The sequence below is a fragment of the Alnus glutinosa genome, chromosome 2 (assembly GCF_958979055.1).
Source record: "Alnus glutinosa chromosome 2, dhAlnGlut1.1, whole genome shotgun sequence".
Taxonomy (NCBI): Eukaryota; Viridiplantae; Streptophyta; class Magnoliopsida; order Fagales; family Betulaceae; genus Alnus; species Alnus glutinosa.
In genome coordinates, this window is record NC_084887.1 from 5,707,467 (window position 1) to 5,720,351 (window position 12,885).

At 33.5% G+C, this 12,885-nt stretch overlaps 1 protein-coding gene across 3 annotated transcripts; it reads right to left on the reverse strand.

Annotated features, from left to right (window-relative positions):
• Positions 1 to 5,014: 5,014 nt before the first annotated feature.
• Positions 5,015 to 10,261, reverse strand: LOC133860748 (G-type lectin S-receptor-like serine/threonine-protein kinase At4g03230). 3 transcript variants are annotated; one of them, XM_062296356.1, is made up of 8 exons: positions 8,208 to 10,257; positions 7,301 to 7,786; positions 6,884 to 7,030; positions 6,548 to 6,756; positions 6,241 to 6,451; positions 5,878 to 6,115; positions 5,623 to 5,773; positions 5,015 to 5,537 (listed from the first exon to the last, which is right to left on the reverse strand). In XM_062296356.1, the coding sequence occupies exons 1-8, from the start codon at positions 9,526 to 9,528 to the stop codon at positions 5,235 to 5,237; spliced, it is 3,066 nt and encodes a 1,021-aa protein (XP_062152340.1). In that variant the 5' UTR covers positions 9,529 to 10,257; the 3' UTR covers positions 5,015 to 5,234. The 3 variants fall into 3 exon arrangements, with proteins under 3 accessions (XP_062152340.1, XP_062152339.1, XP_062152341.1); XM_062296355.1 differs by having other exon boundaries at positions 6,884 to 7,033; positions 8,208 to 10,256; XM_062296357.1 differs by lacking the exon at positions 5,623 to 5,773 and having other exon boundaries at positions 5,400 to 5,537; positions 6,884 to 7,033; positions 8,208 to 10,261.
• Positions 10,262 to 12,885: the final 2,624 nt, after the last annotated feature.

Here is a 12,885-nt window from a genome sequence, read left to right on the forward strand (position 1 = left end):
AAAAAACTTGTCCTTCTCTCTAGGCATTTTTGCTGCTATGAATGGATGTGAAATAGGCATAAATTGAGTATACTTACTTAGTCCGTCTACCACGACCAGTAACACACTATTTTCATGAGATAAAGAAAGCCCTTCAATGAAATCCATAGAAATTTCTGCCAACACATGATGAGGTATAAGTAAAGGTTGTAAGAACCCAGCTAGGAGTAGGGTTTCATGTTTTTGTCATTGATACATATCACAGTTTCTAATGTAGTGTTTGAAATCAGATCTCATACTCTGCCAATAAAAGTCTTGTTTAGCTCGATGTAGAGTCTTCTGGTACCCTGAGTGACCAATTGTAGGATTGTCATGAACTAAATATAGTATTTTAGTAGTAAGAAACTCCAAATTGCCACCATAATACGTCCTTTATATAAGAGTAACCCACTTCTGATGCTGTATTTAGAATTAGTAAATTTATTTCCCAATTTTTCTATAATATAGTTTTGTACCTCTGTATCCAGCTCATAACTCATTTTAATTTCCATTATCCATATAGGATTAGGAAATGTAATAAGAAGTAAATTGTCCTCATCGAAGAACTGGTCAACTTTATAGATCCATCCCGTTGGATTATCTCCATCAATTAAACTTGGGAAAGTCCAACCTTGCAGCTCTGGTATGTATATTTCTTTCCCCTCATTGATGATGATAATTTTCCTCATTCCTTCTTGCATATCATATCTATTGTATGTTTCTTTCACTCCATGGATGATAATTTTCTTCATACCTTCTTGCATGTCTTCTTTCTTGGGCATGTACGTTTCTTTCTTCCCTCATGATGCTTGTTCTCTTCATACCCTTTGGGCTTGCCTTATTTCTTCTGTATTCTCTTCTTCTTCATAATCCTCTACATATCTTCTTGCATTTACTCGTTTCTCAATTCGATCTAACGAAAGTGCTGTTTTATTTTGTGTAGCCACCAATGTCTTAATCGATGTTATTATCTGATCCATCTGCTATTGAAATTGTTATCCTTGTTATTTAGTAGTTTCTTCACATTTTCTTATAGATCCGGTGCCTTATGCTATTGCAAGATTGAAGTTCTAATACCAATTGTAATGAACTTTCTAGATATATTTATGAAATGAGTTGAATTTCAGAATTTAAAGGATGAATGTATGGATGATTTTGTAATGAATATGATTTGATGAATGAACTACTTAGTCTAAGAGTCGTTCGACCACCCTGTTTGTTAGAATTTAAAGAGTCTTAAAGACGTGATCTAATAGACACTCGAATCAGATGGTCTTCTTTACTCGAACAAAAAAATTGTCAAAAGAGTTAAGCGAAAGCAACTGTTATAGTTGAGAATGATTAATTCTCATTTCTCGACCTAGATGAATTTAGAGTTGATGAGGATTAATTCGATGTAATCAGCACAACACTCGAGATTGGAACAATGATGCTATAATCAAAGATGTTCTCCTAGCCTTCTCCATGATGGAATTCATTTGTAGGCTGTCCATAAAATTCACAGTAACACTAATTTAGGTTAGTATATATTATTTTGTTAGGAGAAATGTTAGACATTTCAATACTTAATACTTTTTTTCAAAATTTGGTTTCAATATGATGTGTCACAATCTTATGAAATTGTGACACATTTTTTAAAATGATAGATCTCATGAGATTGTAACACAGTATGTTAAAAATCAAATTTTAGAAAAAAGTATTGGAATACTTCCTCTTTTAGTAAATGGCTTCCAATCTCACCACTTGAGACATTCCTACCTCTTTTCTCTTTTCCTTGGATTCTGATCCTCAAACTTATTGCCAATTACAAATTTGTACTATAACTTTTTTCACAATCTGACTTGACATTCAAAAATGGGTAAAGTAATTAACCATAAAATATGACTCATTAATTTAATTAGTTAATTAATCGTTTACATGTCAAACAACACTCTTAATTTTTCCTTAGTTATGGAATGCATATTTTTAATAAAAGCGGTAGTACGTGACTAGCTATTTTTTTACAAACTAACGTCATAGTTCACATATCACTTATCACGTTAGCTATTAAAATATAAACTATCATGTGGCAATTTATGCGATACTCGATATATATATATTTTCATAAAGAGTAATATTTATACAACTTTTTTATCTCACAACTATCCACATATTATTGATGTAATGATGTGGCAATCCCAACAAGCTTTTAGATTTTTTATTTTTTTTTCTTTTAACAAAAATTAATTTGAGAATTGCTTAAAACTGATATGTCAACATTATATAGTTACGAGATAAAATATAGATGTTTTTCTCTTTCATAAAATACGAACTTTCACATTAATTTGTAAAAAATTATGGTAAAACCAGTACTACGAAGATATTTTCCTTATAGTTGAAAGTAGTTAAAAGGACAGTGATATAAAACTCTGCCATAGTAGTGGTTTGTAAGACCACTTCCAATGGTTTATTTATTTTTTAATTTAAAATAGTTAACAAAAATCTATTTTATTTAGTTTAATTAAAGGATTTTAAAAGACACAATTCATCCGATTATCTATTCTTGACTTTATATTCTTTCATTCTTCTTTTTTGTTACTTTTTTATTATCAATTTGAAAGATGAAAGAAAAGTGAAAGGTGAAAGAAAAACAATAAAATAATTATAGATCTGTGAACAATTATACTGTTTACAAATGAAGGTTAAATCTATTCTATTTTTTGAATAAATAAGCTAATGAAAAATGTTTTTTGCACTTCTATTATTTATTTTAACTAAAAATAAATTTTATATAATTTACTGTAAGTGCGCTAATGCAGATTTATTTAAAATAAATTTGGGACAAGGTCAAGGTCTTCGGATTTATCTTCCGCCAGAGAAAAAACAAAGGGAGGTGGGGGGAGAGAAATCATGTCCATTTTGTCTTTTTCCATTGGCCCCACCCAATGGCTTTGGAAATGTGGCTTCACCTTTTCCTCTCTTTTGAGAATGATAATTGTGTAAGATTGACTAGACTGGTTTCCCTGTACGCCGGAGAAAAAGAAAAAGAAAAAACAAAATAATGAAATGACCTCTGACCCTCTTCTGAACTAATAATGTAAGAAGGGTCCAAGACAAACAATCTGATCTGAAAAATCACTACACGTCTACTGTTTGTATGTTTGTAGGAATGATGTCGCTATAAAGTGATTACAGCTGCTTCATTTCGTTAATTACCACTTTGAGAGAATTTTGGTTGCTTAAATGCTTAGGAACTTCTTTCTAGGAGGCATACTTTCAGCCAAAAATGGGATCCGGTGCCTATGGGTGGTGGGAACCGGTGAAAAGTGTGCTTAATTTTGCTAGTTGCAGTTAGGGTTTTTAGCAATTATTGATACAATTAGCGAATTCAATACAGATACGACATGAAATTATAGGGTTAGACTATAGGCTAAATAAGTTGACAGGTTTTATAGTCCGTTTGGGTGTTGAATTTGAATATTATTCAAATTTACTGTACGAATTACGAGATTTGACTTTGTGAGATAAAATTTAAAAAAATTTTAATTTTTTTTAAAAAGTTAAATAAAATATAATTTATTTTTAAAAAAAGTTGAATATTATTTCGAATATCATTCGAAACAAACACGTTTCATATGATATGTTTTGATCCGCCAACTCGTTTATGATACGTTTATGATCCGTTAATCTGTTTATGACCGATTATGAAACGATTAGCTAAATGAGTTGACCTCCAACCCTTTTAGCTAATCATGTCGGGTTTGAGTTGACCGGATGAACCTGAACCCAACACAATAACCCATTTTGCCACTCCTAGATTACTTGTAGCGGATGAAGATTTTTCAACTCATCAAAATTGCTAGATTTGTAAAGATTGATGTATTTTACTTTGAGGCCTCTAGCTTCTTTACTGCTACATCTAAATCCTGAAAGAAACAAGCAGAAACTAATCAATTGCTTGTTTGAGCTATTAAATCTAGCCAAAGTTCAAAGTTGCTTCAACATTGTAGTAGGAACCCAGTCTTAATCAGCATTCAACTGAATAAACTCAAAGAACCTTGTAAAGTGAGATCCCGTCTAAATAATTGATACGGAGAATTAGAAAAAAATACTTGGTTTTATTCTCTTACACATGTTTTGTCCATCATTGAATCTATGAGACCACATTCAATGATGAATTTACATATAAAAAAAAAAAAAAATAACATCTAAGTACATCTTTCACCGAAATATGTACAACAAGATGGCATTAAAACGTAATGCTGCTTTGTAGCCTCACCTGACTTCTACATCCATGGGGCCAGTTACTTTTTGCTTTTGGTTTTTCCCTTGCTTGGATTGGTTTTTTTTAATTGGTTTAGCTCACGTCTACTTCTTTTCCCATTTGGACAAGAAGTCTTTCTATAACCACTACTAAAAAATCGGTGTTTACTGCCATTTACACGTCGACCCACTATTTATTATGAAAGTTTTAGCTTTTACGGATTAGTGGTGTTTTAATATGATATCAAAGCTACAAGTCATAAGTTTAAAATTTGACTTCACAATTTACTTAACATTTAAATTAAATATTTTTCATATTGAACCTCAACTATTAAAAATGAGTTTAAGCCTGAGTGTTAAAATATTCATTCAATTATTAAACATGACACTCAATTCAAAGGAATCAAACAGGAAACTATTGATTGACAATGTAATGTTACACTAGAATAATAGGGGGTGGAAGTGAAAATGCTGGCTTTAGGATCTAATTGAGGAACTTGATTTAGTCAAAAACCTAGGCAGCCAACTCCGGCTCAACTTCACTTGACTTGATTCTTGCTTGTGAATAACACTCCTCAAATCCTCAGCCCACTAAAAAGAGAGGGAGAGAGAGAGAGAAAAGAAAGAAATAAAAGAAAAACATTACACTCGAATCATAAAAGATTATATGCAAACTCGAACTGGTAAAAGGAAGAGTGGCCAAAATGGTTGCATGTTATGAGCTATCTTACATATATGTCAACTTCACAATGACTGAAACGGAATAGCAAAATAAATTATATATAATTATCACCAAATACAGTAACCAGAGAAAAGTTTCAAGTAAATGAGTAGATATTGGCCGGAGAATAGTTTCATTTGGGTGCAGGGCTAATACAAACTTCTTATATATAGAAACCAATGGTTTGTCCACCAGAACTTTCGCAAGTCTAGTAAAGGACTGACTCACAAGAACTTTGCGTTGGTATCATGCATTATCGTGTTCCTCCTAAACTACTAGTTGATTCTGTATGTGTGTTAGGTCTAGTAGAAGAACTAGTTGTGCTGGAAGGGCCTGTCCCTGGAACAAAAGCTGGTCTTTTTGGAGTTGGAACTGTGGCAGCTTCATTGTCAAGCATGATAACAACATTTGACATGGTGGGGCGGTCATTTGGGTCGTCTTGTACGCATAAGAGTCCAATATTTACGCACTTCATGAATTGATCTGCATTGCAAACTTCACATAGAATCTGGTCCATTAAATCCAACACCTTGTTTTCAACCCACAATCTCCACGCCTGAGACAATTTTAAAATCAAAATTTTAATGGATCATAAAATGACTAAAGAAATTAACGACTACAAAAAAAATAAACACACTTACATAACCTAAAAGGCTCATGGCTAGTTCTGACTGATAAAATCCTGTATTCTTTTTTCCACTTATAATCTCAAGTAGAACTACACCAAAACTAAAAACATCGGATTTAATTGAGAAAAATCCATTTAATGCATACTCCGGAGACATATAGCCACTGCATGCCAACATATTTCATTAGTGGAGACATATAGCACCTGTATATTCTATGTAAACAGAGTTGGGGATTGAAAATTGTGCTACAGTGTATCGTAAACTTACTAAGTTCCAACTACTCTGTTTGTATTTGCCTCAGTTTCTTTGCCTTCAACAATCCTTGCCAAGCCAAAATCAGATATCTTAGGAATCATCTCCTTATCTAGAAGAATGTTGCTGGTTTTCAAATCCCTATGGATGATCCTCAATCTGGAGTCATGATGAAGATAAACAAGCCCACGAGCTATTCCCAAAATAATTTTGAAGCGCATCTCCCAGTCCAAAGACCTGCTTAGCTTTTGATCTTGCAAGGTTTCCATTTGTCATTCAAGAGAACAATTTTAGCAACAATAATAAATCAACTTTTACTCGAATAAGATACAATTTATCAAGCATGTAGGATGTTAGGAAATTGGTTTAGAAACTAACCAAATATAAATGAGTCTAAGCTTTTGTTTGGCATGTACTCATAGAGTAAAATCTTTTCATCTCCTTTTATGCAATATCCCCGAAGCCTAACAAGATTCCTGTGTTGAAGTTTTGCAATCAACACCACCTCATTTTTAAATTCTTGTAAGCCTTGTCTTGAGATACTTGAGAGCTTTTTTACCGCAATCTCTTGACCTCCTGGAAATGTGCCCTGGGACCGAAGTCACCATAAGCAGATAGAATATTACCACTAACTAAAAACTTGTTTACATGAAGATTAAATGGCAATTAATGTTGTTGAAATCACCTTGTAAACAGGCCCATAGCCCCCCTCTCCGAGCTTGTTTGCATTTGAGAAGTTATCTGTAGCTGCTAGAATGCTTTCCAAATCAAAATAGGGTACATCTATACCTTTCTCATCTTCTTCTCTGAATTGACCCGAGTCTATCAAGTCTTTGACATGTTTTTCACTGTCTAATGCACGAAGTGCTCGATTTCTTCTGTCACTTCTAATTTCTGAGTTTAGAAGACAATCATAGATATTAGTTATATGATAATGTCATGAAAGGATAAATAGTTTTATTTTAATTCAAAGAGACAAAACCTTAGATTGTGCACATTGTGCCTTATGAAAATCCATTACCTTCTTCCTTGGCCATCTTTCTTCTCCATACATATACACAAGTAATGGAACATGTGAGAGCAAACACGCTTATAAGAGGTACCACAACACTTAGAGGCAACCGCTTCTTTCTTTTTGAATGCTTTTCTAACGACGGAGGAAGATCACCTTCTACAAGAAAGAAACAGGACACCCATTATGTTTGTGAAAGTGAACATGTGCACAGTTGATCAGGGAAAAATTGTGCTAACACCAGTGAAGCGGAATAGAGCTGGGTGTGGGATTTAGATTATCACAGTTGATTGAAACAAGAAAATAATTTCACTAGCAGAGAATCCTCCTTAGCAAACCATCACACTGGTCTTTCTTCAATAACAGAGCAATCATAATCATCCAGAGGTATATCCGTATATATATATGATTGATTAGCATCCTAACCTTGAGTACAATTTAAAGTGGAGCCATTCCATCGGAAGTTTTGCTTGCAAAGGCACCTCCACTTTCCATCTCTTGCTGCATCGCAAGTTGAATTTGGCCAGTCCTTGCAGTCTGTGAGTAAAGTACAGGTTGGCTCCAATGGTGGATCCCAACTGATCTCTACTTCATCTTTAACTTCATAACTATAGTTGCCAAAATTAGTTGTAGACCATCTGCCTCGATTAAACGGCAATGACTCATTGAGCAGCAGTATTCCTTTTAAATTTCTCTCATATTGTCCATATTTGAGTTGGATGACAAATTTTTGTTTACTTGGATCGATACTCGTGACTCGATAGGTGCCACCGAGTGTCTTGAAGCTAACCTGGCCTGTGGAATTATTGCAGTTGAAACTGAAGTACATGGGGTCACCACAATTTGGTGTAGTGCTCAGCGGATAGGGAATCATGTTTGTGCCGCAAGGCTCACAATTCCTTACAGTTGATTCTGCAAAGGTTCGAAGTCTTAAATAGTAATCATAACATTGAAAAATGAGCTTTAGGCCTTGTAGTGTTATGAACCTTTCTAGCATTATAACATGACATGTAAAATACTTCTGTAAATACCCTGACACCCCAAGGGTGACAGGCGATTATGTACCGGGCAAGGTTAATTTTTCATATTGTCTAACAAAATTTAGGGAAAAACAAAGGATTTTGAGGGTAACGTAATGCCATCATCATCATCAAGCACAAAAAAAGAAAGACTCCGTACTAGCAGAGGTTGTTTCTCACTTTCTTTTCCATATATATATATATATATTAATCATCCAAAAATAACTTTACTGCATTAGCCAAAATCAGTGTCTAATGATGCAATTCAGCTGCTGAGTTAATTCCAGTATATTCCAAATATGTTAAAGGATTACCTATGTCAGATTTTGCTACACGGACCGAGAGGTTACGACCGTTTGTGTACTCCTCTTGGAGATTACTTAGATCTGATGTCCAAATCCTGCAGTTGGTGGTACTTTGGGCTGCCTCATATGAATAAGCTTGGCACTGGCAGTTGTTAAGGCAATACTTTCTGCATTCTGTTTCATTTTTTTTCACGATGTCCAAATCCTGCGGTGGGTCTGGGTCGTTCACTTTCATCATCTTTAAGCTCAAGAATGTGTCGCTCTTGCCACATGATGTCGGATTTCTGGAGCACCCATCTAAAAAGTCTTTTTTATTCCAATTCTCCAGGTTACTAGGCTTGAACCCCGGCAAACACTTGCATGCTATCCCATTGTTAATATTGCAGCTGCCAAAGTTCCCACAAGCATTAGAAATATTGCTGCATTTGTCTTCTGGCACCCGCCATATCAAAGACCAACGATCCTTGTCCCAGGTCAGATACTCTAACTGCCCAGTGTATTTCATAATCAACCTTGTGGAATCATAATTATAGTCAGGCAGCCGGTGTGTTGAATTTTTGAGATAAGAGTTCGATTTTGTAGAACTGACGCTCCTGCTGAAATTCGACAATAAGTAGTCTATGACTCGAGGCATTTCATTAATCCTGTAGAAGTCACCTGGAATCTGTTTTCTCCCGTTAAAAACTGCCTTTCTTAAGATAACGTATCTGTCCCCTCCTTTTATACTAAGATTAAAAGAGAATATCCCAATTCCAGGATCACCTTGGCGTATCCATGAAGTCAACGTCAGGTTTTCATCCATCTTCATACCTGGAAGAAATGTATCTGTTGGATGTTTAAAGCTCTCCCACAGACCCGTCGCCAACTGATCATCATCATCGCTTAACACCAAGTTTCCAGAATCCATGAGCTTCAGAGTAGTTCGATTTGTAGACAAGGATTCATGTGTAGACCAATACGACTTTCCCATGGTATCCGATACCCTGAAGTTGCCATCCTCTGCAATTCCAAAAGTTCCAGTGGCGTTAACTACTGGGTTGTCTCGGTTGGCAACCCAAACAACTATTTGTTGATCCTGTTTGTACCATATCCCAACGAACCTTTTGGGGCTAGCGCTTCCCGTAGCGTTAAAGAATCCCAGTTCAAACCTTCCTCCACTGGAGAGAAGGGTTGTTCCATTGTCAGTAATCCAGTCGCCCTGCTTCAGAGTATTCCTGGGATAGCAATCCACACGACAGGAGCACAAGAAGAGAATGTACAAGAAGAAGATGGAAGACAGCAAGCAACTTGCAGACAATACACTGTTGATTTTTCTTCTTTGGCTTCCCATTACAAACAATTAAAGCATCATTTCAAGCATATTGAGGATGCCCTTTTTTTTTTTTTTTTTTTTTTTTTAAATGAATAATCTTGATGACTTTACTTATCAACAAATCAGAACAAAATAAAACTCCAGAAAACTTGGATCACAGCCGCAAAACAGCAGCTCAACACACACTCCAACCATTCAGGCTACAACCAGCCCCACTACTCCAACCATCCTCAGCTTGCTCGAGAACAATTACCTTTTACAAACAAAAACAAACACTGCAGAAAAACTACCCTTTTGGCTTTTACAGACAAACATTACAGAACTTACGGCAGAAACTACATTGAAATTTCCGTACAGACATCCTCACTACAGAAACTTGCAAACACAAATTATTTACAGAGTATTCTATCCTGTTACCTGTAATTCTGTAAACCCCATCTGCAGCAAATAGCCTTGTTAACAGCAGAATTTTTTAACTTCCCAGCTACCATAACAGTGATAACACGAATACGAATCTCCCGATCTATTCCCTTCAAAATATGATATTCTGAACTCACCACACCCTACAAGAATACCGCGATGTTCTTGCATGCTTTGTAACCAAGAAGCTTCCTGATCAGAAGTTTTCATTAATTTGGCCTCCAATTCGTCCATTCCATCCACATTATTGTCTTGGTGCTTTACTTTTCAAGTTCTCGTGAGAAATAATATTATTGACATCATTATTATGGGCCTCGAAAAATAATAAAATCGACATGATTGCTTGGGCTTCAACACATTGCTTTAATTACTTGATGTTTACGTACATCTCTGGATATTCTAATTCATCATGCTCTTAATTTTGTCTTTTTAATCCTTTGTTTTTATTTGGTGTAAACTTTTATACTTTACTTTAATTGTTAGAGTTAATTTGGTGGGATTGCTTAATAAACTTAAAAAGTACTTTTAATATATAAAAATTTGTACCAAACAAAAATAGATCAGATTAACAAAAAACTTAAAAAAGCATTTTTTTTTTTTTTTTTTTTTTTTTTTTTTTTTTTTTACTTTTTGCTTTAAAAAAAAAAATGCCAAAAACTGTGTATTTTGAAGAAAGCATTAAAATATAATTTTTTCTAGAAAGATCTTTCATGCTTTATAACCTTAAGGTAAGGTTGGTCTACTTCTACTTTAGCCAAGGACTTTGATTATTTTATGCTAGTTTATGAACTTTTGTGCAAGAACTGTGGAATTTAAAGTTTATATATATATAATTTGTATTAATTTGACCTTTTTATTAAATTTAGATATTAATAACATTTCATCTATTAATATTTAGGATACCAAAAAATTTTTATTTGATTTAAATTTTTAATATATTTTGATTTATGCTTATATATTATATATTATATAAGTATTTCTTCTCTGGCCGGGCTCCTTGACTGTTCGCTTAACTTTCTTGGGAGTTGAGAACAAATTTCTTTGTAGGACCCAGAATGTCTTTATAAGAAAATAAATTTTGCACACAATTTGTACAAACTCATAATGGGTATCGGATCACTTTACAGTACGTTTTACATATCTCACATTCATTATTAGAGTATTAACAGCAAATTTTTAACTATATATATATATATATATATATATATATATATATATATATATATATATATATTTATTTATTTATTTATTTAAAAAATAAAATTATTTTTTATTTTCCTATAAAAAACACTCCGTAATAGATTTTTTTACAGTTTTTTATATCAATTAAATATTATTTTTTTACTTTTATTTTATTATTTTTCTCTCTTTCCTACTTTTTGTCTCTTTCCTATGTGAATTAAATATATATATTTTTTATATTAAAACAATAGATAGGAAATGAATAGTAAACATGTATATATAGAAAATTACTATTCATTCTCAACATCCTCATCTAAATATAGAACATTTGCTGTAGAAAGTTTTTTTGATATTTTTCATGAAATTTTTTCTAAATATAGGGTAACTGCTGCTAGTGCTTTTAGTGTGTACAAAGTGTATACACAAAATTAATTTAGAGATTTTTGTTGTTGGCCTAATTTACAAATCGCTTCCTAAATTAAATTCCGTTAAAAACTTGTGCTAGGATTGATAAGCATTAAAATTTGTTCATTTAGGATTGGACCAACCTTATTGTCATCCGAGTGTGAAAAGATGCCTACACTCGCAGTCACTGTGAAAGAAAATTCCTTGAGCTTTGTATGTAAAAATTTGGAAAAAGTTTAAGAAGCCCTAAAACTGCCATTTAATTGATAATGTCCTTCAAAATTATCAAAAAATTGTTCTCAAATATTATTCTACAATCTGTGTGAGCTCAACTCAATTTGTAAAAAGTTATAGAAAAACCTGTACTACCCAAATATTATTCTTATAGTTGAAAGGACACTGATATAAAACTCTCCTATAGTGGTCGTTTGTAATGCATATATATCTAAGGTAAATTTATGACCAGGTCAAGGTCTTCGGATTTATCTTCTTAGCCAAGAGAAAAAACAAAGGGAGGTGGGTAGATGTAGAATTTGTAACCGATCAAGTCATTTGAAGGCCCTTCAAACGGAAGAGAAGCCGTATTTAGCTTTTTATTTTGACCCATTTTAATAATGGAATGAAATAGAGGTAAGAAATAAGAGATTCCTAGGCCTCCAAACATTAGGTTTGATAATTAATATTGTATGCTTTGATTCACCAAAACCAAGGGTTTAAATAGGCTTACAATTCAGATCTTGGTCAAATTTCCATAGGATTTGTAATACCGATACTACGTAAACTAAGAGAATAAAATAGAATCTTTCCTTACTAGTCTCACACGGCATTAGAGTGAAATACTCTTTATTGCCTTATCTATTCTACTAACCGACAGTAAAATACACCTCCTTATTAGAATATAAATAAAATACTAAAATACTATTATTCTTTGCTATTCCCGTATCAGCAGATAAGACATGAACATTTCATCTATTCCAATGGCCCCAATGGCTTTGCATTCCACTAGCGTTGGAAATGTGGCTTTACCTTTTCCTCTCTCTTGAGAAAGATAATGTAAGATTCCCAAAAACAAGAAAATTATTGACGGGTCTTGCTGAAATGACCTCTAAAGGCTCTTAACCCTCTTCTGCACTAATAATGGAAGAACGGCGAACGGTCCAAGACAGACAATCAATCTGAAAAATCACTGAATGTCATACCGTTTGTAAATGTGTTTAGTGTTATTGTCTTGCACTTTTTTTTTTTCTTTTTTTTTTTTTTTCTCTTAAAATTTATCTGTGAGCCTATAAATTTAAGGGTGAATTTGATTTGCATATCTTTTGCACGGAGATAGCAAGAGACAAGTAAGAAAATGACACCTAACATTTT

Bases quoted from the DNA above. Each gene is read 5' to 3' on its own strand.
- LOC133860748 (XM_062296355.1), bottom strand. From the start codon at position 9,528: ATGGGAAGCCAAAGAAGAAAAATCAACAGTGTATTGTCTGCAAGTTGC. The intron at 6,757-6,883 runs GTAATGGATTTT...TTCTAAACTCAG, and splicing joins AAAGATGGCCAAGGAAGAAG to AAATTAGAAGTGACAGAAGA. The intron at 6,116-6,240 runs GTTAGTTTCTAA...AAACCTTGCAAG, and splicing joins CTTAGACTCATTTATATTTG to ATCAAAAGCTAAGCAGGTCT.